Source organism: Brachyhypopomus gauderio, chromosome 10, assembly GCF_052324685.1.
Source record: "Brachyhypopomus gauderio isolate BG-103 chromosome 10, BGAUD_0.2, whole genome shotgun sequence".
Lineage (NCBI taxonomy): Eukaryota > Metazoa > Chordata > Actinopteri > Gymnotiformes > Hypopomidae > Brachyhypopomus > Brachyhypopomus gauderio.
Genome location: NC_135220.1, coordinates 24,735,590 through 24,761,677, shown reverse-complemented (window position 1 = coordinate 24,761,677; position 26,088 = coordinate 24,735,590). Strand labels below are relative to the sequence as shown.

Genomic DNA, 26,088 nt, shown 5'->3' with positions numbered 1-26,088 from the left:
AGACGCACACAGCTGTGATGTCGAGGAAACCTCGTCCAAACACTCGAGTCACCACTGCATGGCACAGACATTGGACCTGGAGCACGGAGCCTTAAACGGCCGATTCAGCAACAATGCTAATGTGGCTAACAATGAATGAAAATGATTGGGGAACTGTCAGCATGTTCTCATTTGCCATGTGAATGACCAAAAACATCATCCTTTAGTGGCTAATCATCATTCCACTGACCACTTCCTGCAGTTGCTTCTGCAGGGGCCCCATCTCCATCTGACTCTTCTCCCGCTCCTGACGTAGACTGTTCAGCTCCGCCTCCTGCTCCCGCATGGAACGCAGCAGTGCCTCCTTCTCCGCCTGCAACCCCACCAACACACTGCTCAGCTGGTCCCCTGACTGGAACACACACACACACACACACACACACACACACATATGCACACCCACAGTGTAAAAACAAAGCGGTACCATTTGTGGATCACACCATTTTACTATACTGAACCTTATTTATGTGTAATAAAGACAAAAAAAGGCCAGTCAAGAGAAAAGCCGCACCGCCTCTTTGCTTTGCAGGGCGGTCTGGGCGCTCAGTGCCTCGGCTTTCCTCAACTCCACCTCTCGCCGTAGTTTGTCCAGCTCCAACCGATGCTCCTTCTCCCAGCTCACCTGTGGACACCCAGACTTAATCACGAACCGCAGATGCTGACTGCTCTCAGTAGCCTGGTGAGTGCATGCTTTAAACCATGAGACACTAGAGAGCGACAGATCTCACTAACCAATATGGTTTAAGTTGCCTCATTGGCACCCTTCTCACCATGACAGTATCATGAAAACCATGCAAAGAATGCACTAACAGGGGCTTATTTGGGAAACACGAAACACCATGTATACCTCAAGTGGCCACTCCACTGTGATTTCACTCACTGACTGAAAGTATTTGTTAAAACATGCAATAAGGGTTGTCATCTGAGCAGAAAAATGCCTTACTCCTGCAGGACATGCTAACACGAACCTCTGTCAGAGAGGGAAGAGTTGTGTTTGTGAGGTGGCTTGCTATGCGTCATGTATGGCCCCTCCCACACTTGTCAATCACACCTGTGTTTTGTTCTCCATGTGCTTCGTTGTTTTGGTTTGTTGTTATGCCCTCTCCTCTGGTGCTCCACCCCTTGTTATTGTATTCACCTGTGTCTAGTTTAGTTCCGTTAGTCTGTGTACTTATACCCCTCATTTTTAGTTCTACTTTAAGTTCTACTGGTCATAGATCTAAGTTGCTTCTTTTATTTGTTATCCTTCATGTTTGCAAATAGCCTTGTAATTGTTATATTAAGCCATGGTTTTGTACATAGTCAATTTTGTTGTAATCTAACTTTTTGCTCATTGGTAAATTGACCTTGGACCATTCTAACAACAATAACTTTGGATTTTTAATAAATCTCGCTGTTCTTCACGTGTCCACCTCCTGATCACTCCTTGTCACACTATGAAAGACTATGAAAGAGCAGTGGTTTCTTTCGACACTGCAGTCAAGTGCATTAGGGAAAAACTAAAAAATGTTACAATTAGTTCATTTCTCAAGGGGTTTTAATAGATATGACTGCTTTTAAATTTGCATTAATGAGAGATGCAAGTGATTTCACTTTTAACATACTGTATAGCAGGGGTACTCAAATAGAAATGATGAGGGGACACAATTATTTTTTTCAATGACTCAAGGGGCCATTTATTGGGACGGTGTATGATAATGTATCATAACAATATAACGTATAACATTTATAACATTTCCTTTTTATTCAAAACAAAATATGACCTAAAATAAAAATATAATTTGCATTTGGGCATAAATTAAAATTAATAGCTATTCATTATCTCTGAATCCGTAAATGGCTTCATGTGCTTTGCCAAAACCCACGGTACTCTAAGGGAGCATTGTGTTGCTGTTTGTTGTTTTGTCAAAGAAGTGTGGAGGATTCGGTTGGATGTTTCATATGATGCTTTAAGAGCATTTAATTTTGTTGTTCTGATCTCGGAGTTTTGCAGAAATATCTCTTAAAAATTTTTTGATTCATAGTGTCGTTTCACATTGCAAATTTTTATTGCCGTGACAGTTTCTTGACATATTAAGCACATAGGGCGAATACTGGACGGTGGTAGAAAGAACGCAAACCTTGCTGTCCATTCTGGAACTGGCGGTTTTCGTTGTCCAGTTTTTTGGGGGGGGCAAATTTCGGGCATGTCATTATTGCTCCGGTCGGTAAACGTGTTGCTGCTGTATGGTGTGATTTTTGTTTCAAAAGTTCCACAGAAGCAAAAGTAAATCTGCAGGCAAAATTCTCAGCATCAAGAGCAGAAAGTATATGTTGTGAACACAAAACACAAAAAAATATATCAAAGGTCTATTTTAAAAATACAATTGGGGATTTTAAACTTATTTTCGTTTGCATTTTGACAAGTTTTTGGTTCCATTGTTTTTTGTTTTTTTTTTGGATTTTCCCAGTAAGGTCTTTTGCTTCTGGAATCTCTCTTTGTTTCTGCTTCGGTTTTTGGTTCTGACTTTTGGAACACATTTCATGTGTGGGAGGGTCTTAAATGAAGGCGTTCCTCTGCAATCTCCATTGGTCACTGATTCCGGACTGACACAGAGCTCTGAAACCGCCTCTGGGACCAAGCCACGCCCACCCCACCAGCTTCCCAGCGTTTTCAAACATGGCGGAACGCGTGGGTTCTGTTTCACAGCAGCATTTAACTGAGTTTTGCCATTAAGATTTATATAAAGATTCTAATTAATTGCTAAATGGTCTGTATATATTGCAAATTAATTAATTAATTAATTAATATTTAGCTGTCACGTCTGGCTCCGCCCCTTTCTAGTATCTCGTCGTTTTTACGTTGTATTTGTTCTCGTTCTTGTCACGCCCCTCTGTTTCAGTTGTTCCGTGTTAGCTCATATTAGTTTTACAAGTGTGTGTGTGTGTATATATATATAGCCCATGTCCAGACTTTAACTTCAGGGATCATTGTCGTTTCTTTAGCTCCTATTTGGATGTGCAAGGTATTCAAGCCTTATCTGTCTTTTGTAGTTGTGATTAGCTTCGTGTTTGTGTATGGTTAAAGTCTCTGTTCCATTTTAAGATTCGTAGTGTTTTAGGTTTTCAGTTCATGTTTGGTCTCTGTGTTCTCGAACATGGCTTATGTTATGGGTTTGTTAGAGTCACTGTGCTTATGCTTGGTTGCGTGTTCTTGGCGTTAGCCTATTGGGGTATTGTGCCTGACAGTGCATGTATGTTCAGATGGTCTTCATGTTCATGTGTCGGTTATATGGTTGTTACTTGCTTCCCGTGCGTTTGTTCCTGTCAGTGTGTGTAACCATTCATTTTACTCTTGTTTGTTCTAGTTTTGTGTCCTTGTCATTTCTGCTGCCTTAGAGTGTAAGGGCGTGTTCTCTGTTCATCATGCCTCGTCGTTCGCGTTCCACTTGCGTGTCCTCAGTCAATGTAGAATATGAAATAAAGCCTAATGAGATTGTATGCTCTGTTTCGCATTTGTGTCCTCCCCTTGATTGTGCAACAGCTAAATCGTTACATTAGCACACTTCACCAGTGTGAGCTTTTTAAAATTTTAGTGAACTGGATGGAGAGAAAACACTGATGTGTGGAAGATATATGAGTATTTTCAATATCTACAGACCATTTAGCAATTAATTATAAGCTTTAGTGGTAAAACTCAGTTTACATGCTGCTGTGAAACAGAACCCACGCGTTCCGCCATGTTTGAAAACGCTGGGAAGCTGGTGGGGTGGGCGTGGCTTGGTCCCAGAGGCGGTTTCAGAGCTCTGTGTCAGTCCGGAATCAGTGACCAATGGAGATTGCAGAGCAACGCCTTCATCTAAGACCCTCCCACACGTGAAATGTGTTCCAAAAGTCAGAACCAAAAACCGAAGCAGAAACAAAGAGAGATTCCAGAAGCAAAAGACCTTACTGGGAAAATCCAAAAAAACAAAAACAATGGAACCAAAAACTTGTCAAAATGCAAACGAAAATAAGTTTCAAATAACCAATTATATTTTTAAATATACTTTTGATATATATTTTTTTGTTTTGCATTCATAACATATACTTTCTGCTCTTGATGCTAAGAATTTTGCCTGCAGATTTACTTTTGCTTCTGTGGAACTTTTGAAAAAAAAATCACCCCATACTGCTGCTGTTTATTGTTGCCATGGAGGCAATCCCTAGCCTCATCTTGAGATCGTGGTGCGCGATTTCAAAATAAGAGCGGATAGCACGATTGAAAAAAAAAGTTTCTATTTGAGTATGGGGGCTGTATAGTGTATAAAGTGGAATAATATTTTGGAACTCTGCAGGAGATTATCTTTCTAGATAGCAGGCCCCAATTCTCCTTCTAAGATTCCCAAGCAATTCAGATGTTGCACTGTTTACATTTGCATAATAAAAGTATTGTGGATTGATGGGTGGTCTGATTAAACTAGGCTTGCCAAGTTCTCTTCTGGAATATACCAGAGCTCATCAGGAAAATGACTTATTACAGAGCTGTGGTGAAGCTATTGGTTATATTGATCCAGCCTGGGGAGGTGCTGGACCTGATCTTAGATCAGATAAATGTGGCTGTACGTCAGTGTGTCATTTGGGGGCAACACTCACTTTCTCCTGCAACTGCTTCAGCAGGGCTCCCATCTCCATCTGACTCTTCTCCCGCTCCTGACGTAGGCTGTTCAGCTCCGCCTCCTGCTCCCGCGTGGAGCGCAGCAGTGCCTCCTTCTCCGCCTGCAGCCCCACCAACACACTGCTCAGCTGGTCCCCTGACTGGACCACACAAGGGAGAAGTGAGTGGATAAGGATGTGAGATTCTGTCACTAAGAGCAATGCCTGTAAGAATCCATGTTTGCACAGAGGCGCTGGGGCAAACCTTCTCTTTGCTTAGCAGGGCGGTCTGAACTTGGGTTATTTCCGCTTTTCCAGTTTTCAGCTCTTGTTTCAGTTTGACGATTTCTGCCTTGTGTGCTTCAAACTAAACATTACAGTAAAACCACTCAGACATGCTCAAATGTCCCAGCAGCGCCATTGTAAAATACGCACAATTACTCTGTAGAAAGTAAACACTCAAGCTACGGAAATGAACTGCCGTCTGCATCTTATCTTCTTTAATCAATAACAACACATTCCACATGTGGTGAGTTCAATTCCAAACATCAAACCCCAACTCAGCACATGTTAAACTGAGCTGAAAGAAGAAGCAGTTATGAGGATGGTCCACCTTCACACCCTTGTCCTGTTTGAGCTGCTCTAGTTCCTCCGCCATCTGCTCCTTGAGCCTGACAGCTTCCTCCTGGGCTTTCTGTGTGCTGGTCAGCTGTTTCACAGCATCGGCATTCTGAAACACAAACCAGCAGGTTAGGCGAGAATGACGAATGAAGGCCTCTCACACCAGTCGGGACCGGTTGATGTCAGTTGGAAGCAGTTGGTACGCAGGGTATCAGAAGTTGAGGAGAGTCTGGTGATGTGCTGTACCTTTCGCATGAGGTCCGCGTGTCTACTGACCAGCTCAGCGTGCTTCTCTTTGAGCCGAGAAAACTGGACCTGCACAGTCTGAGCCCGGTCTGTAACACAGACAGAGAATGAGAGAACAGGACACAGTTTCTGGCCATGGAGGAAGTCTAGACTAAATTGCCAAATACCGATTCACCACTGAAAACTCTTAAACGCCCCACTCAACAACATCTGTGCATCTAAAAACATATAAATAACCTATCAACTAAATTGGTTGGTTGAGTGCACCCAACCTATATTATTCAACCATCCTCCCACAAAGACTCTAGGCATGTGGGTGCCATGCCAGACACGTTAGCACAGTGTTAGTGTCCATAAAGAACAGACCAATCTGGAAATGGAGATCTGGGAGGAGGTCACTCACTGCCAGCATCCTCGACGGAGGCGTGCATGCTGGCGGCGACTGCACTTTGGGTCCTGAGCACCTCCACCTCCATACGGAGCTGCTCGTTCTCCACCATGGCCATCTGCTTGTGGGTGCGCTGCTCTTCGACCTCCGCCTCCAGCTTATTCACCTGCTCCTTTAGCTGGACGACGGCGCGCTGGGCCTGCGGACAGACGGGCACGTACACGCACGGATATATGTCTCTTTCTCTGATGCACTTTATCCTGCCTATAAGAAAGTAAATTTAGTTTATAGGCCAAGACACACACACACACACACGCACACACAAACACACTCGCACACACACACACACACACACACACACACACACACACACTCGCACACACACACACACACACACACACACACACACACACACACACACACACACACACACACACACACACACACACACAGACACACACACACACACACACACACACACACACTCGCACACACACAAGCTCACTCATGCTTTACCTCTGCTTTAAATATGTGGATTTCAGGTTTCACTGCTTCAAGCTCCTTCCTCAATGACTCCACCTCGGTCTCTCTATGAACATAAGCAAAATGCTGATGGAATCCAATAATGGACCAAAATGGAAATAAAGCAGGACTATTTGACTCATCAGATATATGACACAGATCTTTAATGGAGGTCCATTACCTTTGCACTCGTGTGTCACCTGAAGGGTCATACTGGTTGTATGCAAGGAACTGTCCAGGGAAATATGACATTCAGGACTCATAATGTTGGCATGAAAACTGTCATACACAAAATGAAAAAGGCCACTGCAAGAAATGATAATCATACCATCGGGTATCCTGTGCTTTCACCAAAGTCCATTTGAGACTCGGTGTCATCATCTTCAAATTGCTGATTTTCAACCACCACTGGCTTGACATGGTCAGCCAATGAAGCCGCACGCAGGAAGTTAGGAGGGGACTACATATACATATATATAGGATAATGTGTCATATGGCAACTTCTCTTTATGTGTAACCATTAAAAAAAATTACACAAACAAAATAGTTATTTTTTTAGTAAAACAAAACATTCAGTAAAAAAGTACTGATGAAGAGTTGACATAAATGTGGCTGAAAAAAAATCTTACATCAGGAAGATCAGGAATCTGGATGATAGTCTTAAAGAACTCGATACTTCTGGCTTTCTCAAAGAACTGGGTTAGACTGAGGAGAATCAAGAGAATCATATGAACCAAATCATTAATAAACAACTACACAAAATCATACAATAAGAGGACCGGATGTAACTCAACAGTGTTTACCCGTTAAACTGATCTCGGAATCTCTCCCGATGCCCTAACAGGGTATCCACGGGTATACCTTCAACACACATCAAAACGGGCATTCAGTATAGCCAGGTGAGCATTTATTCAAAGCCAAATATGGTAAATGGTATAGATGGGAGTGTCGGGTCGATTCCAAGCAGCATCAGAAGCAGGAAATCCCCAACTGTGCTCATCTCCGATTTGACTTCCTGTAGAAGATCTACCTTCCAACTTTGACCTACTGCCTGATCCTATTATATTAAAACCATTAGAGTCACGTATTCTGGATTTGAGTTGGAACGTGAACCTCACAAAGAAGCAGATCTTTTGGAGCAGGCACTGTTTGTGTAAGCCAAGGCCCACTCACGGCTGTGTAGCTTGAAGATCAGCTTGACCAGGAAGTGATACAGGGGGCCACAGTCCTGTATGACCGGGACCAGGGGTGCCAAGCGACACTGACCCACTGGTGTGGTCGAGCTCGTGGAGTTGGAGTCCAGTTGCCTGAAGACTGCATCACATGTATGGAAATATAAGATCAGACCCACATGACTGAACAAAGACTAAGACACCTGCTTCAAAGTGCAGTCCGTAGGCCTTTGATGTTAAGGTTATTCTGGCATTATTTCGCTGGTGACCGTGTTGTTGGTAATGAATATTCATAACAGTGGGATCAAATAAACTTGCCTGTTTCTTGTAACTTAAGAGCTGTTTCCATGTACTCAAACACCTCGCCAGTCGTTTCGATCCTGAATATAAAGGTTTATTTATCTTTGGTCTTAGCCAAGGTATGTTTTTAGTTAATAAACATTTTAGATATCCATGAGATAACATTGTCTAGAGCATATGGGTACTTACACTTGGTTGACATCAACTGCCAAAGCCTTTTCCAAAACCTCCTCTGGAGTTTCGAGATTTGGGGAAATCTCCTTATGCTGTTGTGACAACAGTCACTATGAGCAACAAGTATGTTTCCAAGAGTTTGTACACTAATAGGCACTTTTTTATGTGAAAAAATACTTTGCTATTTCAATTTTAAGTAAGCAAAGGAACCAGCACTACAGTGCACACACTCACCTTACAGTGAAACTCTATTTTGATGCACAAGTACTTTGCATACAGAGCAACGATATGCCCGTATCGGTCATGTAGGCGACCCTGCACCATACAGAATAAAAACAGCAAACGTCTCACTAGTTTTTGACAACCTATAATGTGTTTAAAACACCAACTTATTTAATGAAGGTGGATACACTGAATAACGGTAAAAAACAAAAATATCGGTATATATCACTAGCAAAATAATAGTAGACTATAAATAACAGTAGACTATAAAACTTCAGGTTATTGTCGTAACCTTTATTTATTTACCCATAAAGTTCCCATTTGCTTTATATTCGGGCAGTGTCCACGACTGTCTCGCACACTCTGGAATCAGAACACATAATATCTGGTCATGACACGTGTACCGAGCCACCTCTACGAGTTCACGTGTTCTGAGTGGTTTAGGAGGACTCACGTTGGGGTGGCCATCCCGTAGCAGTTTGTGCACCATGTGGCAGAACTTCCAGCTGAGGATGGCGTTGCTGGCGAGCGGCAAGCTCACAGCATGAGACCAGAAAGTAACGGCTCCACCTTCCTTGTGCGTTCCTAATAGGATGGCTGCTCTAATGTTAAGAAATAACCAATTTGACAACAGAGGGCCAACTACAGAACACGCATATTTGGAATAAGAGGAAAAACAAATCCGAGACCTTCTATGAAATAACTCAACACAAAAAAGCCGAAGAATGAAAGAGACTGAATGCAACCAACGCTGTTGAAAAAGATACTGCGCGCGTATTTCTCTTTGATTGGGGCTTCAGCAGAGGTTATGCACTTTCCAATGCTCTGGAGCTGTGGACACAACGGGTTTGAAGGTCAAATAATCTACACCTTAAGTCTTATACACCGCTATATAGGTTTAATAATCAATATCAACAAATAGGAATTTGCACATCCACTTTGTTCACATCCTAAGTCACCATATGATGTGTGCTGGGATAGGTGTATATTTCCTACACAATTTGAATTTGGTCCCAAGCGTTAATTCCCTGATTTGTAATTCCCAGTCTGTGCGTACTGTCGCGTCAATAGGTGAACAGCCGATAGTGTTCAGATAATACAAAAGCCCAAGTTAACTGAAGTCAGGAAAACAGCGAAGTAGCTTCTAAATGTTTCCTTCAGTGTTACAACAAACAAGACTAACACAAGGGAATTTACGGGATGATTAATTTTCTGCGATTTCTGTAAAGATAGGCCTACCTGTACTTTGACGAATTGTTCTTTCTCCGCTGCCAGAGCTTTTTCGGATTTGTCCGTTTTTTCACTCTTGTTTTTTGATGTCATTTTTGAATCCTATTACATGTACACCAAAATTATAAAATTAAACACCAAAACTTACCGGTGCGCCACAACCGTCTCTTGGAACTGCTCCAAAGATTCATGTGTCGTGTCTTATTTAGCAACGTCGGGAAGATTTTTTTAAATATTACATTAAGAGTAAATAACTGCATATGTTCCCGACCTCCAAACATGTCGCAGCCATGACCCATTTAAGTCAGGCTTTAAACCAACATCGAGATTTTTATCAGTCTAAAGTTTCTTAAGATACTAAAGTAAAGCAAACGAAGCGTCGTTCACTGTATTTCAGTTTGAACAAACTAATCAAAACAACTCAAATAGTGTAGTTTACATGTTTATGAGGAATTTAATAAACTACAAAACGTGCAAACATGGTAGTTTCAAAAACAGCATTCAAACTTTAAAAGACTACCAACAAATCTCACTGCAACACATTCACACATTGAAATACCTCTGGTGGTTTCAAAGTCCCTGAGAAATTATGTGGTCCTGTTTTTTTATAAGCTTTAAAGATTTAAATGATGTAATATGGCATCTCTCATCATACAAGCAGTCTCAAGTTAAAAAAGAACTGTGCTGTCTACTTCCAAATCTCAGAAACCAGAGCACAGACACACATTTACAATAAAACAGGTTTGATGCAGTGAAACTGGAATGACAAAACAGGCAGGATCATTCTGTCATCTTGCAGGACAGGTTTAACACTCAATACTTGGTCAATGACTAAATGACTTGCGAAAGCATGTTGCATTTTTTTTTATATCAAAACCATTTAAAATCCATAAATTTCTGTTAAATGCATTTTAACTACATTTTTAAATTTTTACATATTTCATTTTACTAACTCAGAAGAAAAACCTTATTTTGTTTCTTGAGAAACTTTATTTGCAGATGTAGTGTAGGTGGGCAGTGCTCAGGACTCGTGAGTGGAGGCTTCATGTTCACGTGATTCCACCAGCTCCTCAGTTCTTAGGGAAACATGTTCATCCACTGCACTACTGACTACATTCCTTGGTACTTGGGTTTGAGTGTTGACTCTGGATTTCCGTGTCATTCTAATTGAATGTTAAAGAGGAGGGGGGGAAAGACGCTTTAGTTTCAAATTTCATGGTATCATATAATCATCTGAATATGATTGAATTCCAGAAAGTTATGAAGCATCTGATAGATGAATGAAACGCAGCACATACATGTTTTTGCTGACTTTCTTCCTGGCTGTTTCTGGGAGACAGGGAGTGGTTGCAGCTATTACTATTCTTGTAGCTACAGCAGCAGACAGAGTCACTTCTGGGGGCGGGGCTGGGGATGGGGCTAGGGGCGGGACTTGGGGCAGGACTCAGAGGTTCGCCAGAAGTGTGTTCCAGACTGGCCACCATTTGCCGCGACTCTGCCAACAAGCGTTGCAAGCGACTTGTGGATGACACACACTCCTCCTGTTAAATCACAACACGCACATACATTCATTCATGTGAAAAAACAAAAACAAACCAGAAAGGACCGATGTGGTAGATATGTTTACTACTTAATTTGATAGGCTGAGTAACCTTGTTGCCATTGACAATAATGTTCAATGCCGCATCCTCTATAGGTCCACAGCTTTGCCTACTCCGTGGTGATGACATAGAGTGGTCTATATAGAAACAGGTCACACTACCTGGACTGAGACACAAAGAGAAGAGTTTCATTACCAACAAAGCCCAATGCACTGCTATCACTATGGTATAACTATGAATATAGAAACAAAGTTCAACTGAATTCGGCCTAATGACTGGTTCATTATTTTGCAAACCAATCATTTCATCTGATGGGTAGTCCCTACCAAGAGCACTGGGCGTCTTTTGGACCGACATCCACCAGCTGTACTGGGGTCTCGGTCTCTGTGTCATGGTCAATGACAGCGGTGACGACCACCTCTTGTCCTGCTCTACACTCGTTTCCTTGCTGGGAGTCGCTCTCCGCTGCACCATTACTACAGTCGCAGTAGTGGATGAACAGGGAGCCTGACTCGGTGGGAGACCCAGCACCTCCAACATCACTGACAGTGCATGAGGATGGGAGTGGGTGTGTGTTATTGCACTGTCCATGCACGTACTGTCCTATCTTTCTTCCTTGATGGAGCTGTGAGACAGGACTTGCACCCACTACACTACCGAGCCTAAAACCACAAATGTTTCAGTTAAAACTCAACATGTCCATGTTAGCTCTTGCAGTGTGATAGAAACCTATGGTGGCTTCACACCGGTTACCTCTCGGGTGACCTTTGACCTTCATATTGTCTCAGTGCTTCCCTGGTTGTCTCTAGGTTGAGCTTCAAGAGCTGGAGGTCATTCTGCTGATTAGCACACACCTTTGATGTCACACACACACACACACACACACACACACACACACACTTATATGCAGATAGAGAATGTTTAACCTTATCTGCCATGTTCCTGTGCCTGTAATTTAATCCCACTTTTTTGGTTGGTATGAATATGAAAAAAGAAAAAAAATGAAAAGAGGGGCAATAAAATTTAAAAAGCACAACATATTAGCGGTCACATGACGAGACCGGGCTCATAGTTCACTGAGCCACCTGAGGAGAAGTGGAGGAAAACTCAGAGGAATGTTGAAAAACCAGACAGCTACGCACACGTGAGAAAAGTAAGGATGTTATCATCTTCAACGACACTTGACATTACAGGAGCTTTGAAGGTGTACTTCGCTAAACAGAAAGCTTCAGTCAGAAATAGAAAGCGCTGGCGGTGACAATAACCTATGACGACGGCATAACAGGCTATATGGTAGCACCAGGGTAATGCTAAGTGGCTAATGCTAATGCTTATGTCACGTTCTCAAGCTGAAGGCACGGCATGGTGGGAGTGGTGGGAACTACCTGCTGCAGACACAGCAGTTCCGAGTCGGTGCGCTCTTGTTTGGATCGCGCCAGGCCCAGTAGCTCGTCCTTCCAGTTTTCGCCCTCGCCTGAGAGAAACGGGACAGTTGGGGTTAGGGAACGTCTCTCGGCAAAGGCACCTACACCGAGTCTCGGCAGCCAGGCGTTAACCCCGTTATAAACATACAAGTGAATCTGACAGAGGCTCAGAGATACCACAGATGTTGACGATGAACATGTCAACAATCTGACGAGTGCACACACATTCTCCTGTGTTTTTGGTCTGTGTCTTCAGTCTAGTGCAGGGGTGTCCAAAGTGCCGCCCGCGGGCCAAACTAAATCTGGCCCTCACTGCAAAGATTTTGGACACCCCTGGTCTAGTGTTTTTTTGTTTAAAGGCTGGTCCACAGTACCTAACAGCACCAACTCTTTCCTAAGCAGCTGCTTCTCTTGTTTAAGGCGAATGAGCTCCTCTCTCTGACTGTTGTTCTCCATGGTCTTTTCCTGAAGCTCATCTGGAGGAATACAGAAGATTAAAGCATATATCTGTCCAAAAGTAACAACTGATTTATCATAACTGTGGCTACTGTGACAAAAATGTCAGTTTCCCCAAACATAAACAAAGCAGAGCTGAACCTGGTTCTCTGATGCATAATCCCCAGGTTAACATATACGGCTAATGATTTTCTCACTGAATACTGAAGGAATGGTACTGAATGAGAAACGCTGACCCCTATTGGTCAGATACTGGCATGGGTCTTTCATGTCCATGTTTAGGTTTGATGACCAAATATCTCCAGCGAGAACATTCCCCACCTTTGATCCGAGCCATATCATATTTAGCTTCTCTGAAGTGATGCTTGTATCCCTCCATTTCACTTAATATTTTGCTTTCGTGTGTCTGGGCCTCCTTTAGACTTGCATCTGACTCCCTCAGTTGATTGGTTAACTCTACGATGCGACTGGTAGCTTCCATCAGGTCTTTGTCCTAATAAATTACAAAGAAACCCTGAAATCACCCAAACTGCACACAGGCGTAAACCACAGAGCAGGAGGAACACAGCAGGAGAAGCACCTTCAGCTGGAGCATGGAGCTGAGCTCCTGTTCATGAACCTGGAGCTGCCCAACCTGGGATGAGAGAGTCGTGATGGTCGAGTTCATGCTCCGGTTCTTCTCCTGTAAATCAGCATCAGTGTCCAACCGTTAGATCACTCGAGCACGCACCTGAAGCTCGTTTAATCCAACTGTGGGTAACGCCGCATGCCTTTCTGCAGAAATTATGCGTACAATCACGTTCGACTGTACAGACACATAAGCGGCAACACATGTGAAGGAAACACCTCCAGGTCCTGCTGCTGCTGCCCGCTGTGCTGCTGCCTCTGCCTGAGGTCCTGCAGTCGCTCCTGGGCGCAGGTCAGCTCCCCGTGCCTCTCCTTCTCCCGTGCCTCCACGGCCTTCAAGCGCTTGCTAATGGCACGGATCACCTCGTTACGCTTCTGCAGCTCATCTGGCGAGCACAACCGCACACAGCTGACACACGTAAAATTCTAATTTTTCAAATTTTACAACAGATCGCTGCAAGGACTCACACAAAAGGTACACGTCGCCTAGATTTCTAATTCACATTATGTCGTTTGCATAATATTGAAATAACCTTTCTCATTTAGTCATTAGGAGTCTATAGTAAAATAAGCCTGCTGTAAACCTGCTTAGATCTGCTCACCCTCGAGACGTGCGCACTTCTGCTCCAGAGTAAGCACTCTCTGCCGATCCTGCTCCCAGGCCTGGAGCTGCCTGTGGTGGGTTGCAGCCATGCTGTTGAGCTCCCAGTCACGGGCCTTCAGCTCTGCGATCAGCAACTGCAGCTCCTGACGCTGCTTCTGAATGGTCAGGAATTCCATCTCAGATGCTGGAACCTAGCAGGAACACAAAGCAATGCAGTGTGTTTCAAAGTAAATAATGTAACAAATATATCATATTATGATGATTTACTTTGTGATCTACTTCATGAAAAGGAGGAGAATGCCACTACATAATTCAGGTTGGGGTTCAAAACCTCCTACACCTCTGAGACTTTCCTGCTCCGTTATTTTTTAGGACAATTGTGTACTAACTAATATGATGTAATATATCCAAAGAACTTAAGATCTGCATACATTTTAGAGAACTCTACTCATTATTGTTATATAAAATTAATGAAACAGTAATGTCTTACCGTACTCCCTTGCATAAGAGACAGAGATGATACAGGATTACAAGAGCTCTGTGGACTCCTTGCAGTCTGTCTAGCCATGCTGGCTTCATCTGTGTGCTTCAGTACAGAAAGGTTCGAAAATTAATTTAGTAATTACTTTAATAAAAAATACTTTAAACAATTATTATTATTACTACTTGAATGCACTTTGAAAAATCCATAATACGAAAATATTCACCTTGGCGGGGGTGCTGTGCCAGGGTTCACATGGAAAACCTGCAAAATTTGGTAAAATTACAAATGCGTTTAATGAGTAAGACTGTCATGCATTAGAGCAGTAGTGTGTTAACTGACCTTCTACATTCGCTTCATTACTGTTTCTGCAGGAGGGCGTGTAACGGTTTCTAGAGGCTTTACTGTCTTCATTCATTGTTTCTTCGACAAGTGAAACATTGTGGACTTCGATTAGTAAGTGTCTATACCTGGTGTCTATACCAGCTCAAAAGAACAAGTAATAAAGTCATGCCCCACACGCAAACAAGCTAGATAAACTTAGTTGGGATGTATGAAGAAAACATAAAAGGCAAAAATTCTAATCTCAGCAGTTTTCTGACGACTGTCCAAGTTAGCTGAATAATGTAAATCAAAATCTTATTGTAATTATGGTATAAGTCGCCCAGACGTCTAGTCAAATAAATACACCGAGTTATTTAGCTAGCGAACTACCCATACAGGACTGTTGAACATTTTAAATCAAAATAGAATTTTTAAAGGTTGTTATGAGACCCTTAAAATTACACTGGGACAGAATTTTAAATAAATGCATCACTTATCCACAGTTAAATATTGTGCTATATATCGATTACTACTCAGTTTTGTCATTAGCGAACGGATTTTGAAAGTTTTGAAATATCTTGGGAGGAAGCAAGATTGTGGTCAGCTAGTGTTTGCCTGTCTTAAAATCTACGCAAAATTACTGTTGACTGTCCCATCCATGCCACTTGGTAATATTTTAAAAATATCTATCTTGCATGAATTAATTCACCTATTGGGTTCTTCATTTCACGGCAAAAAAATAAATATCAACACAATATAAAAGGCATATATTCAGACAACTATTGTTACTGTATGTCGCGCCTGCGCACGAGTGCATTGGCAGGACCCAAAGCAGACTGTAGAGGTGTGCTCTAAAGCTGTAAAAACTATATCTGTGTTTACTAGAAAGCTCCTTAAAGGTCGATGTAATAATGCTTAAGATTTTGCTAAAAAGAAAGCAATACTGAGTGTTTGAGGTACGTGTTAGTATGCTACCATGGTACTGGTTTATTCATATGAGACAGATGGGTTGGCTAGCTAGCAGCCACAGCTAATGAATGGGTGGAATTTCTCCCAGCTCCAGCTAGGTTAGCTAGTTGGCTAGCTAATTAACTCCATTCGCACAACGTTTCCTTCTTGGTAACTGTTTGCTTGCTGAGGCGAAGCAATTATCCACTTGTTTTCTGAAGGTATAGGTTCCTGAAGGCGACGTCTGCGGTGTCGGTGTATTGGTATAATTTGGGAAAGATGTCCATGGACTTGTAATGACAGCTGATGGATATTTGAGCTGTTCCCACATCTAGTATTGAAGTCTCTCCCCAACTTGTGAGATGTTAGCTGGCTAGGGTCATACGTAGCTTGTTATGCTATACATATTATTAATGTTATACATGCAACTACACTGGCAATTTGCATGTGTAACAGCTCATTTTGTAGATATTTCGCTTAACCGGTACGTTAAGTAATTATGCTAAATGGTATATTAAAGCAGACGTCGCTGTGAAATGACGCGAAAAATGCCGCTTGCTTGTATTTGACAGGATTTTGGCTTTGTTCAAATTAACAAAAGATAACGTTCAAGTTCAGATAATTTAAGATCTGGTACACATTAATCAGTGTTCACAAACATGACTGGTCGAGATGTTAGTTGGTTTTCTGTGAAATGTTCACACAGCAAGAGAAAATATTTGTCTTCTGTTTAGAATAAAACAATATGGCTACTACTGAGAATGCAGAGTCAGGCTCGCCAGAAAATAAAGTGGACCGGACCGACCCAGATGCTAAGTACCCACTGAAAGTGCTTTACTGTGGAGGTATAGAAATCTTTTATTTTCATTTGTGCGTGCTGACATTGGATTTGAAATGAGTTAACGTTTATAGTTGTTCTATAGAAGAAATACAAATTGTTTTATTATAACAGTCGTTAGTTCTTAAAACAAAAATAAGAAGTCTTCTTTTTTTCAGTTTGCTCCCTGCCGACAGAGGTAAGTATGAAAGTGTATGCATAACCTATATCTATATTTGATTTAGGTTTCATGGAAAGATGTAAAACATTGTTGTGCATATGCATTCATAAGACATAAAGCATAAATGCATCATCTTGTATCTGCAGTACTGTGAGTACATGCCTGAGCCAGCAAAATGCAGACAGTGGCTTGAAAAAAACTTCCCAGATGTGTTTGCTAGGATGACTCTTGGTAAGCCCTGTGTGTAATTTGATTGAAAGGCCTCTTCACCTGTTGGTGTTTGCTTAAAATTTTTAAACAGGTTAGTTTTACACATTTTCATTTATTGGTATTACAAAGGTTACTCAAATTACTCAAGGTTGTACCTTTGCAGAAAATGCACCCAAGCAGGAAATAGTGGGTGGTGGAGGAGGCAGAGAAGCGCCCCCTGCTGGAGAGGAAGAAGAGAAGAAAAAGCAGAAAAGAGGTTGAGCCTGATATTTACTATGAATTTTACATGTTGGCTGCAATATGCATTTCACAGCAAACTTTCAAATGCCAAAATGCAGGTACACTGATTTGCAAGTCACTCTGGAAAAGAGTGGCTGTTCAGTGCTGAAAACTAAGTGAAATTTTGCAGCAGGATAAATACTACTATGCCTTATTATAGTGAGCAAAGCTGCTAATCACGTAAAAGAATGGTGAAGCATAGTCTCATTTGTGAGCTGTCTGCAAACGTGTGTTAAATAGTTAATGTCGTTTCAGGTGGAAGAGGTCAGATCAAACAGAAGAAGAAGACAGTTCCGCAGAAAGTCACGATAGCAAAAATCCCAAGAGCTAAAAAGAAATATGTCACACGGGTGTGCGGGTTGGCAACTTTTGGTAAGATGCAGCACTCTGATCTAAATTGAATATGATTTTAATAAAAAAATTATACTGCCCTCATGTTAGTCTTTGTGGTAATGTGGTGGGGTTTTTTGTTTGTTTTTCAAATGCTTCCTCAGATATAGACCTTAAAGAGGCTCAGAGATTCTTTGCTCAGAAATTCTCTTGCGGTGCCTCTGTGACGGCAGAGGATGAAATCATCATTCAGGGAGACTTTACAGATGACATCATTGATGTCATCCAGGAGAAGTGGCCTGAGGTAACGCTATACCCTTTGAACGTTTTCACTTATGGATTGTTTGTTTTGTAAAAACTGCCATAATTTCTTCAACTGCACCAACTACATGTGCTTATATTTGCTGTAGCTTGTTTACCTTCTAAGACTTATAGCCTTATTAAATAACCCAATAATCCCATCAGTGATGCTGTTGGAGCACAAAGATCTGTGAAGAGCTGGAGGAATTGTGCACCTGCATGCATAGTCCTCTTACTTTTGGCAGTGAAGTGACTTTATTAAAATTATCTTATTAGGTGTTAATCCCCACAGTCAGACATACTTACCCTTTTTTTGTGTGTGAACGATCCTGTTAAAATAGACTTTCTTCCTACAGGTTGATGATGACAGCATTGATGACCTTGGAGAAGTGAAAAAGTGAAAACCCGATGTGCACTTTTACCCAAACGGATGCGACGTGACACAAGAACATGGCCAAATTTACGCATTGAGTCATTTTATATGGGTTTTATTTACTGTATAGAACACGGCGGACTTGGCCCATCATTGGCATTTCTTCAGTTCTAGGTAGCAGTTCCTTCCCTTTGCCAAAGGTCTGGTGTGATGTGAATCTCTCAATAATTCTTCACCCGAGCAAACTCTAGGCTAATAAATTTCAGTCTCATTGGCTTGTTCTTTGTATGATGTTCTTTCATCACCGTTTGGAAGCTCCAACTTAGGATCTGCTGTGAAGTGGCGAAAGTTCAAGACTGTTCTCATATGTGAAACTGCAGCTCATTTTAATACAATAGATCTGTTGGGTATCATAAATATTTTACTAGACATATGATCACGAACAAAGCTTATTCGGTACTTTATTGCAAACCATTTGTAATGACTGAGATCATACTGCCATGCAAGAAACGCAACCTTTTTCGGTCTGTATGTTTCAATTACATGCATGTTCAGTGTGTTTCAGGTTGGGTATTTGACTTGGCCAGTCAACAACATTTTGGGTTGTGAACACATACCTCATTCCATCACTCCGGTGCTGAGTACAGAATACACATTATTCTGTGTCTTCTCTACCCGTAAAGCTCTTCTACATTCTAGCCTCTATATTTTGAGAAAGCCCTGCAAGCTGGTGCTGTTCTCTCGGTGTGGGAGTCTGCCAGCCTCCTGCCCCCATCCTGTATAGCTCTCCTACACTCAAGCAGCTGGGCATCATAAGCGAAACTGTTTGTCATCCACTACTGTAGTCTTCCATGCAGTCGGGGTTGTTTTTTTTCCCCCCAGAGCTCATCTTTGTGAATTTGCCTTTTACTAATGGACCAAACAGGTTTGACGTCATGACGTCAAAAGACCTTTGTGAAAACAGCAACAGATGCCAGAAGAAAGTTTACAATCAACTTTAGACTCTTAATATTTTGCTATCTAGTGTAGTAATGACACATGACACAGTGGTACATATTGGCCAAAAACAACTGCAAGCAGTTTTATTTTATAAATTAATATATAAATAATTCATATTGGTTCCACATATAAATGTAAGTAATTATAACTGGACCACTGTAGTCTGTTTAATATTGTGATTGAAGTACTGTTCAATTCATTTCCCATTACCACAAAACACCTTAGTTTTTCACCCAGCAGAGAATAAGTAAATAAGACGCTTTAGAATACACAGATACATGACTTTCATGAGTTGAAAAAGAAGTTATGAAGCTTTGGCAAGAGATGTGACCGCACCGGTACTGAATTTAGATTAAATGCAAATAACAGTCATTAGAAGTTCTTATTTCTGTTTGCTCTTTGTTCCCCTGCTGGTCCTGTCTCTGGAGGGGAAGTGTTGCCTTACCAAGTCCCAATAAGCATAAATAATAATGGGTTGTGGTTGGTGGGATGTGATACACTGTATTCAGTTAGTCATGTCCCTGTGGTTGTAATCCCACTTGGGGTCATTTCTACGTAACACCTGAGCTTTGTTTACCATGAAGATACTTTCTGATCCATTATTTGCATGAGAGCAAACAAATGGTTTCCTGGGGATCCATTGACTCGTGGTAGGTTGAACAAAACAGTGCTGGGATGTAAAGTTCTTGCGAGTCAAACTTCTGAAGCCCGCTCGCTTCAGTAGTGCACTCATGTCCAACGCCTCGGTGTGCTGCGCTTTTGAGGCGCCCCTTTTAAACCAGGTCCTTCCTCCCATCCTTTTTCTGGAGTTCATTTTCGGGCTCTCTGGAAACGTTCTTGCCCTCTGGATGTTTGCATTCCACATGGAGAGCTGGAGGCCCAACTCCATTTATCTGGCACACTTAGCCGTGGCCGACTCGGTCGTCCTCTTCTGCTTACCCTTCAGGGGAGACTATTACCGCCGGGGCAAGGACTGGATCCACGGCGACGCCTTTTGCCGCATTCTGCTCTTCCTGTTGGCGGCCAACAGGGCCGCAGGCATCTTCTTTCTCACAGCAGTGGCCGTGGACCGCTACCTGAAGATAGTCCATCCACTCCACCGCATCAACCGTATGAGCCTGGGCTACGCCCTGTGGGTGTCCTGCGGCTTGTGGGCAGCCATCTTGGGCATGACGGTGTACCTGCTGCCCTCTCCACATTTCCACTTTTTCAACAATCGCACACAGTGCGAAAGCTTCAACATATGTCTAGGGAACGACCCGCTGGTCACCTGGCACAACGCCTTCTATGTCATCCAGTTCTTTGTGCCCACGGCCATTGTTGTTTTCTGCACGGCCCGTATCACATCGCAGCTGAAGAAAAAGACGGTTGACACACAAGGCAAGGTAAAGAGAGCCGTTCAGTTAATCTTCGTCGTCACCATGGTCTTCATCATCTGCTTCTTGCCCAGCACTGTATCTCGGGTCACCGTTTGGGTCTTGAAGGACTGGTACAATGACTGTCAGTACTTTCTTGAAGTAAACCTGGCGTTTTACTCCTCAGTCTGCTTTACCTACTTCAACAGTGTGCTCAACCCACTTGTTTACTACTTCTCCACTCCTGCCTTCAGTGGCACTTTACAGAAACTAATTAAGAAACTCGGGTGGAAAAAAACTGAAAATAATAGCAGTCAGGCAATAATAAAAACCAACAGCAGTTAAAGCAGCATTAAAAGAGTGATGCGGAGATGTGGAGAACACCCCTAATAAGTCTTATGGGATAAGTGCATGGTCAACCTCTGCTGTGTCTACTTCTTTGCTTTGGGCAAAATGTATATCTTGGAAAGAAAATGTTTAGTAAACTTCATTATTATTCTTGACTGTACAGGAAGGATTTCTTGAATCATCAAAATACAATGTTATTATTGTAAATAAATAAAATATATATATATATATATATATGTAAAACATAACATATTATGTAATACAGAACCTTAGATATTGTATACCCTATTTATATCCTAAGTCCGTCTGCAAAAGAGATTTACAATTGTGGTGGCTTTTCCCATTGGTATTAATTAAAGAAACGTATGCTTAACTCAGAAGTAATATTTGATTTGTTGACAGAAATAATAAAAAAAATAACAAACTTGTCCCTAGTGATTGGGTAGTTTTTGCGAATGACTTCATACATATATCCAAGGTCAATAGCCTACTTGATACATGGATACAATGCTGTTCCGTGTTTTCCACTGATCACTTGACTGTCGTTTTATGTGTGTACACAATGCAGTCTTAACTTTATGTTCCTTTTTGTTATGGAGCGTTTCATTAGCAAATTAAGGTAGGCCGTTGTTGTAAAAAGTAAAGACATAGCCCAACATAACAAAAAACCCAGACCAATTAATAAAGGGAAAATTTCGCTTTTTCTCAAAGAAATATTACATTTAAAGAAGAAACACGTGAAATTCGTGAACAAAAGAAGGCTTTAACTGCAGCTGCTGGCGAGTCTCTTTTCGGCGCAGGCGCCGTCCTTCCTGCGCGCGCGATAGTGTGTTTGTGTTGGGACTGAAGCGCGAGCAGAAACACACACAGCAGCGGCGATGTCTGGTAGGTCCGTGCGCGCGGAGACCCGGAGCAGAGCGAAAGATGACATCAAGCGGGTTATGGCCGCAATTGAGAAAGTACGAAAATGGTAAGAGGGCTGAAAGAGTCTATGGTTTTTTTTGTGCCGTCTACTACACGGACCGGCTTGTGTGGGGGGAGGAGAGATGGAACAAGCGAGAACGACAGGGAGAGAAACAGAACGAATTATCATTTTGAACTGAATTTCGAAATGAATCAAACACCGTTGCGGGTGCAACTAGCGCTCGTGCGAGCCCCGTGGCGAGATGCACTGTACAATCTACACATTTCGGCATTTCAGAGATTTTACTGTGGGTTGAACCCAGAAGCCATTTCGTTTTAGTCACATGAAGCCATTTCTCTCTGCAGCTTGGCGCACTGGGCTGGCCGTGCGGGGTCTGAGGCTGCACTCGAACATTACAATATCACTCACCTCGCAACTTTAAAAGCACGGCGCTCTAGAGTCGGTACTTTTACACCGACTGGAGGTTTAAATTTAGCGCTTAGCATCTCCTTATTTCAAATAGTGGGTGCGGTGGGGGCGGGGGAAGGGGAAGTGGAGTAGTGCGTGTCCGAGAAGGCCACTGGACTCGTGTAGATCATTATTCACAACACAACAGTACAAAAAACTTTAACGTTGTTTTGTAAATCACTAAAGTTAATGTACGGTATTTTTGAATTTCACATCGGTTGTTCATCGAATAAATTCCAAATTCCTGGAGCATGTGACGGAGCGTAACTATTCACGTTGTTGCGTAAAATAAAATGATAACAAATTACTGAAATGCAATTATGCAATTAATTACAAGTATATTTCTTTTCATAAATTTGTCGCGCCAAGAATGTAATCAAAGCCTACCTTCTTAGAAATCGATGCAAATGTGTGTTCGCCATTAGTCATCTAATTATTATTTTTTTTACGATCGCAGCTATAAACTGTTGGTGGTCCGTTATCACATTTCCGATTAACACTTTATAGGGAGAAAAGATGGGTGACCGTTGGAGACTCGTCGCTGCGTATTTTCAAGTGGGTACCAGTAGCTGAGCCAAGGTCAAACGACGTGAGTCCCACATCTACATGTTTACGTACATCGCCTGTTTGTTGATTGTTTATATGGGATGTTCAATATTTAAAGTGTTTTACCCTTCGTGTAGAAAATTAAGAAGAAAAAAAGCAGAGATGAAAAGTATGGCTCAGAGGTCACCACCCCAGAGAACAGCTCCTCTCCCGGCATGACCGACATTAACGGTCAGTTGGTGCTTGAGTATTTTTATTTTTTAAATATATTAATATTGGCATCTGGTCACCGTTTATATACTGGCCTCTTTCAAAATGGCTACGATTGCTTTTACTTTATGTTGATACCTTCTAAGCTTTATGTTTTGCACATTTTTTTTTAATTGAACAGATGAGAACAGTAATCAGAGCTCCATAGCTGATGCCTCTCCAGTGAAACAGGATAACAGCTGTAGTGCGAGCCCTGCACCAGAAACCTCTGTCCATTCTCAGAGCAACGGAGTTGAAAACAAGACTGACTGGACGCCGTCCCCAGACAAAGGTCTCGTGACTAAGCATACTAGGATCTCCAGTCTCTTGATGTGCACACACACACACACACACACACACACACACACACACCAATGTGCTGGTCAAAAGAATTCACGCATGCATAGTACTGCATAGCATGCATACTTGTCAGTATTTCATATTGTGCACAAACTCACTAGTACAGCTCTTTAGGTTGATTTCATATTGGTCTGAATAGCTGTTAAAGACTTCAGGTTATCTAACCCATGTCTTGTGTGTCTTGCGCACTATTTAGCAGTTTGTATATCTATCCTTGATGTAATGCATGATGCAGGTGAGGCTAACTGGAAGTACGTTATGTGGGTTTTATGTACAAGGTTGGCGACAGGATCAGATGCTCATGTTTTCGGTTTTGCAGGTCACAGCAACTCCAACTCCTCAGAGACCTCAGCACCTGAGAAAGAGGCACCGTCAGAAACGTCCAGAGAAACTCAGGTAGATCCCAATGCAACCTTGCATCTAAAGATAAGACTGCAGCTACAATGTGATAAGCATGTGCTTGAAGTGCAATTCTTGACCAGCAGATGGTGCTGTATCTGTTAACCACTGTATTTTGTTTTTTTTTGTTGTAGCAACAATTTACTGTTGTGTTGTAATGCTACTACTTGTCACTCCATTAGAAAATGGAAGAGGACGCTCCTCCCAGTAAGAAAAGCAAGTTGGAGTCCTCTCAGGACTGTGAGAAGAGCTGAGGTTGTTTCGATGGGCTGGGAAGGCTGGGAAGCAGGTGACCTCTTCTCGGCCCTCATAGTGAAACGCTCACACTCGCCATGTTGCCAAGGGAACCTTTTACTCTTTCACCCTCCTCTTCTTCCTCCTGCTAGTCAAGTTTTAGGAAAAGGATTTTCGCAGCGCCCACTGTGCCTACGTAAGAAAGGCCTTCCGAGGAATGGTGAGCTCCTGCGGGAACGCTGCCGTCATCACGACACCGGACGTTTCGCGTGGAGCATTGTGGTTGATCAGGAACATCGGCGCTCTGCATAGATTTGTCAGGCTTGGCTACAGTTGTGTTGATGTAGTCGTCTGCGTTTTGAGTTAATGATCTTCGGTTGGGTATATTTTGGCTGATTGAAATGCTTGACTACTTTTTTTTTTTTTTTTTTTTTTTTTTTTTTTGGGAATGACTTGTGAGGATGTTCCCTCTCTAGCGGAGAAGTGTGTAGCACATTCCCACTGAAGACTGGATGCTTGTGAAAGTGAAAGGAGTTTGTGGTTTGTTTTTTGACATTGTTTTTATTTATTTTTTTAACCTCTCATGAACTACATTTAAAGTACATTCTCAGTAATTAGCTGACACTAGAACTGTGGTTATCTCTGTAACGAAAAACCCAGGCCTACACCAGGGCGGCACTGCGGCTGCTGTCTTTGACTGTGTTCCTGTCAAGGACCTCTAATGAGGCATCAGTTACCGTGGAACCAAATGGAAAATTGTGAATACTAATTACAGTGTATGTAAATTACTACTCTTGTAGTGCAGGATTTTTGAGTGGATCTTTAGAATGGGGGGAAAGTAATCTGTTACAAGTGTGAAAGGGGGAAAAAGTTCAAAATATACCTCAAAGCAGCAGTGCTGGACTTTTGGCAATATAAATGGAAAAACAGATCAATTATGTTCACTAAACCAGCATAATTTGGAAGTTATTTTCATTTTTGACAGTAAATATATTGTTGCAGTCTACCTTTAACCTCACTGAAAGAAAATACATTGGGGGGAAAATTGGGACCAGATTTATAAAACCAGATTTTTATCTTGTACACATACACATGCATTTATTTATTCTGACAGTAGAGAATCATACTAAACTGTTTTAATTAAAGATATCAGGTTTGATATTGGAATGTGTTCACATTAGTGTTTGTTTATGGCCCCTTCATATTGATAGAATATCATTCACTTCATTACATGTACTTAATATTAGCTTGGGGTTGAGAAACTTGTATGGATGTGGTGGTCAGCAATGCACTTCACCGTAAGACCAAGGATAAAAAACCTTGTAGGCAAACCTCCCTTTGGTCAGGTTTATGTGCATTTATGATATTGTGTTTTGTTTTGAGCCACTAATTCCATTTGACTACTATGGAAGAACTCTAAAATTAAGCAGCCTGTATTGTGTAAGCACGTGTGTTTTGGAGTTGATTGGTTTGTGGTGGTGGGATAACTGATATGCAGTTAAACAAACATGACCAAGCATGAAACTGAACAATAAACTAGTTAGCTATAGTGATGTAATTTTAAAAATCTATAGTTAAATGTTACAGTATGTATTGAGAGTAGAAACCAAATATCAAGTGTAAACTGCATAGACAAGTTTGACGGATGACTTTAAAAAGAAAAAAAAACAAAAGTCGAGCAGGTCACAAATAAGGACACCAAAATTTGTTTTGTTATACTGAGTTAGTAATTATATATTTCAT

General features: G+C 41.9%; 5 protein-coding genes across 10 annotated transcripts in view; 3 read left to right on the top strand and 2 right to left on the bottom strand.

Annotated features, from left to right (window-relative positions):
• hip1ra (huntingtin interacting protein 1 related a) overlaps positions 1 to 10,221 on the bottom strand; it is an 18,150-nt gene extending 7,929 nt beyond the window's left edge. Inside the window, exons 1-21 of the mRNA XM_077020734.1 lie at positions 10,088 to 10,221; positions 9,538 to 9,630; positions 9,066 to 9,129; positions 8,753 to 8,895; positions 8,605 to 8,661; positions 8,311 to 8,391; positions 8,092 to 8,168; positions 7,921 to 7,982; positions 7,604 to 7,744; positions 7,234 to 7,291; positions 7,060 to 7,135; positions 6,759 to 6,890; positions 6,612 to 6,661; positions 6,425 to 6,497; positions 5,924 to 6,107; positions 5,521 to 5,609; positions 5,267 to 5,383; positions 4,919 to 5,020; positions 4,654 to 4,815; positions 551 to 661; positions 230 to 391 (exon numbers count right to left, since the gene is read on the bottom strand). Of these exons, the coding sequence (XP_076876849.1) occupies positions 230 to 391; positions 551 to 661; positions 4,654 to 4,815; positions 4,919 to 5,020; positions 5,267 to 5,383; positions 5,521 to 5,609; positions 5,924 to 6,107; positions 6,425 to 6,497; positions 6,612 to 6,661; positions 6,759 to 6,890; positions 7,060 to 7,135; positions 7,234 to 7,291; positions 7,604 to 7,744; positions 7,921 to 7,982; positions 8,092 to 8,168; positions 8,311 to 8,391; positions 8,605 to 8,661; positions 8,753 to 8,895; positions 9,066 to 9,129; positions 9,538 to 9,621 (2,025 nt within the window). The 5' untranslated portion in view covers positions 9,622 to 9,630; positions 10,088 to 10,221. The remainder of the gene's footprint in view (positions 1 to 229; positions 392 to 550; positions 662 to 4,653; positions 4,816 to 4,918; positions 5,021 to 5,266; positions 5,384 to 5,520; positions 5,610 to 5,923; positions 6,108 to 6,424; positions 6,498 to 6,611; positions 6,662 to 6,758; positions 6,891 to 7,059; positions 7,136 to 7,233; positions 7,292 to 7,603; positions 7,745 to 7,920; positions 7,983 to 8,091; positions 8,169 to 8,310; positions 8,392 to 8,604; positions 8,662 to 8,752; positions 8,896 to 9,065; positions 9,130 to 9,537; positions 9,631 to 10,087) is intronic.
• A 330-nt stretch (positions 10,222 to 10,551) lies between these two features.
• Positions 10,552 to 15,663, bottom strand: ccdc62 (coiled-coil domain containing 62). Of its 3 annotated transcripts, none has more exons than XM_077020735.1 (14): positions 15,064 to 15,663; positions 14,948 to 14,985; positions 14,731 to 14,826; positions 14,239 to 14,431; positions 13,856 to 14,022; positions 13,590 to 13,691; positions 13,331 to 13,502; positions 12,928 to 13,029; positions 12,515 to 12,603; positions 11,883 to 11,983; positions 11,456 to 11,791; positions 11,181 to 11,295; positions 10,827 to 11,069; positions 10,552 to 10,691 (listed from the first exon to the last, which is right to left on the bottom strand). In XM_077020735.1, the coding sequence occupies exons 1-14, from the start codon at positions 15,137 to 15,139 to the stop codon at positions 10,632 to 10,634; spliced, it is 1,890 nt and encodes a 629-aa protein (XP_076876850.1). In that variant the 5' UTR covers positions 15,140 to 15,663; the 3' UTR covers positions 10,552 to 10,631. The 3 variants fall into 3 exon arrangements, with proteins under 3 accessions (XP_076876850.1, XP_076876851.1, XP_076876852.1); XM_077020736.1 differs by having other exon boundaries at positions 11,729 to 11,791; XM_077020737.1 differs by lacking the exon at positions 11,456 to 11,791.
• A 178-nt stretch (positions 15,664 to 15,841) lies between these two features.
• Positions 15,842 to 18,757, top strand: denr (density-regulated protein). 3 transcript variants are annotated; one of them, XM_077020730.1, is made up of 8 exons: positions 15,842 to 15,889; positions 16,728 to 16,838; positions 16,990 to 17,009; positions 17,138 to 17,222; positions 17,350 to 17,457; positions 17,736 to 17,852; positions 17,975 to 18,114; positions 18,467 to 18,757. In XM_077020730.1, the coding sequence occupies exons 2-8, from the start codon at positions 16,739 to 16,741 to the stop codon at positions 18,509 to 18,511; spliced, it is 615 nt and encodes a 204-aa protein (XP_076876845.1). In that variant the 5' UTR covers positions 15,842 to 15,889; positions 16,728 to 16,738; the 3' UTR covers positions 18,512 to 18,757. The 3 variants fall into 3 exon arrangements, with proteins under 3 accessions (XP_076876845.1, XP_076876846.1, XP_076876844.1); XM_077020731.1 differs by having other exon boundaries at positions 15,850 to 16,001; positions 17,365 to 17,457; XM_077020729.1 differs by having other exon boundaries at positions 15,850 to 16,001.
• A 149-nt stretch (positions 18,758 to 18,906) lies between these two features.
• On the top strand, positions 18,907 to 21,571 carry LOC143526086 (hydroxycarboxylic acid receptor 2-like). The gene has a single exon (XM_077020728.1). It carries the CDS (start codon positions 20,214 to 20,216, stop codon positions 21,180 to 21,182), a length of 969 nt encoding a protein of 322 aa, XP_076876843.1. The 5' UTR covers positions 18,907 to 20,213; the 3' UTR covers positions 21,183 to 21,571.
• Positions 21,572 to 21,959: 388 nt separating this feature from the next.
• On the top strand, positions 21,960 to 25,144 carry LOC143526088 (B-cell CLL/lymphoma 7 protein family member A-like). 2 transcript variants are annotated; one of them, XM_077020733.1, is made up of 7 exons: positions 21,960 to 22,155; positions 23,065 to 23,146; positions 23,241 to 23,334; positions 23,495 to 23,644; positions 24,032 to 24,108; positions 24,294 to 24,400; positions 24,498 to 25,144. In XM_077020733.1, the coding sequence occupies exons 1-6, from the start codon at positions 22,064 to 22,066 to the stop codon at positions 24,363 to 24,365; spliced, it is 567 nt and encodes a 188-aa protein (XP_076876848.1). In that variant the 5' UTR covers positions 21,960 to 22,063; the 3' UTR covers positions 24,366 to 24,400; positions 24,498 to 25,144. The 2 variants fall into 2 exon arrangements, with proteins under 2 accessions (XP_076876848.1, XP_076876847.1); XM_077020732.1 differs by having other exon boundaries at positions 21,961 to 22,155; positions 24,294 to 25,144.
• The last annotated feature ends 944 nt before the right edge of the window (positions 25,145 to 26,088 follow it).

What these genes read in the sequence shown, in the direction of transcription:
- LOC143526088 (XM_077020733.1), top strand. Translation starts at nt 22,064, where the DNA reads ATGTCTGGTAGGTCCGTGCGCGCGGAGACCCGGAGCAGAGCGAAAGAT. An exon ending in ATTGAGAAAGTACGAAAATG is followed by an intron (nt 22,156 to 23,064) that starts GTAAGAGGGCTG and finishes AACACTTTATAG; the next exon opens with GGAGAAAAGATGGGTGACCG. An exon ending in CTGAGCCAAGGTCAAACGAC is followed by an intron (nt 23,147 to 23,240) that starts GTGAGTCCCACA and finishes CCCTTCGTGTAG; the next exon opens with AAAATTAAGAAGAAAAAAAG.
- ccdc62 (XM_077020735.1), bottom strand. Translation starts at nt 15,139, where the DNA reads ATGAATGAAGACAGTAAAGCCTCTAGAAACCGTTACACGCCCTCCTGC. An exon ending in GCTCCATGCTCCAGCTGAAG is followed by an intron (nt 13,503 to 13,589) that starts GTGCTTCTCCTG and finishes GTAATTTATTAG; the next exon opens with GACAAAGACCTGATGGAAGC. An exon ending in TGATATGGCTCGGATCAAAG is followed by an intron (nt 13,030 to 13,330) that starts GTGGGGAATGTT and finishes GTATTCCTCCAG; the next exon opens with ATGAGCTTCAGGAAAAGACC.
- LOC143526086 (XM_077020728.1), top strand. Translation starts at nt 20,214, where the DNA reads ATGTCCAACGCCTCGGTGTGCTGCGCTTTTGAGGCGCCCCTTTTAAAC.
- denr (XM_077020730.1), top strand. Translation starts at nt 16,739, where the DNA reads ATGGCTACTACTGAGAATGCAGAGTCAGGCTCGCCAGAAAATAAAGTG. An exon ending in GTTTGCTAGGATGACTCTTG is followed by an intron (nt 17,223 to 17,349) that starts GTAAGCCCTGTG and finishes AAATTACTCAAG; the next exon opens with GTTGTACCTTTGCAGAAAAT. An exon ending in TCCAGGAGAAGTGGCCTGAG is followed by an intron (nt 18,115 to 18,466) that starts GTAACGCTATAC and finishes TTCTTCCTACAG; the next exon opens with GTTGATGATGACAGCATTGA.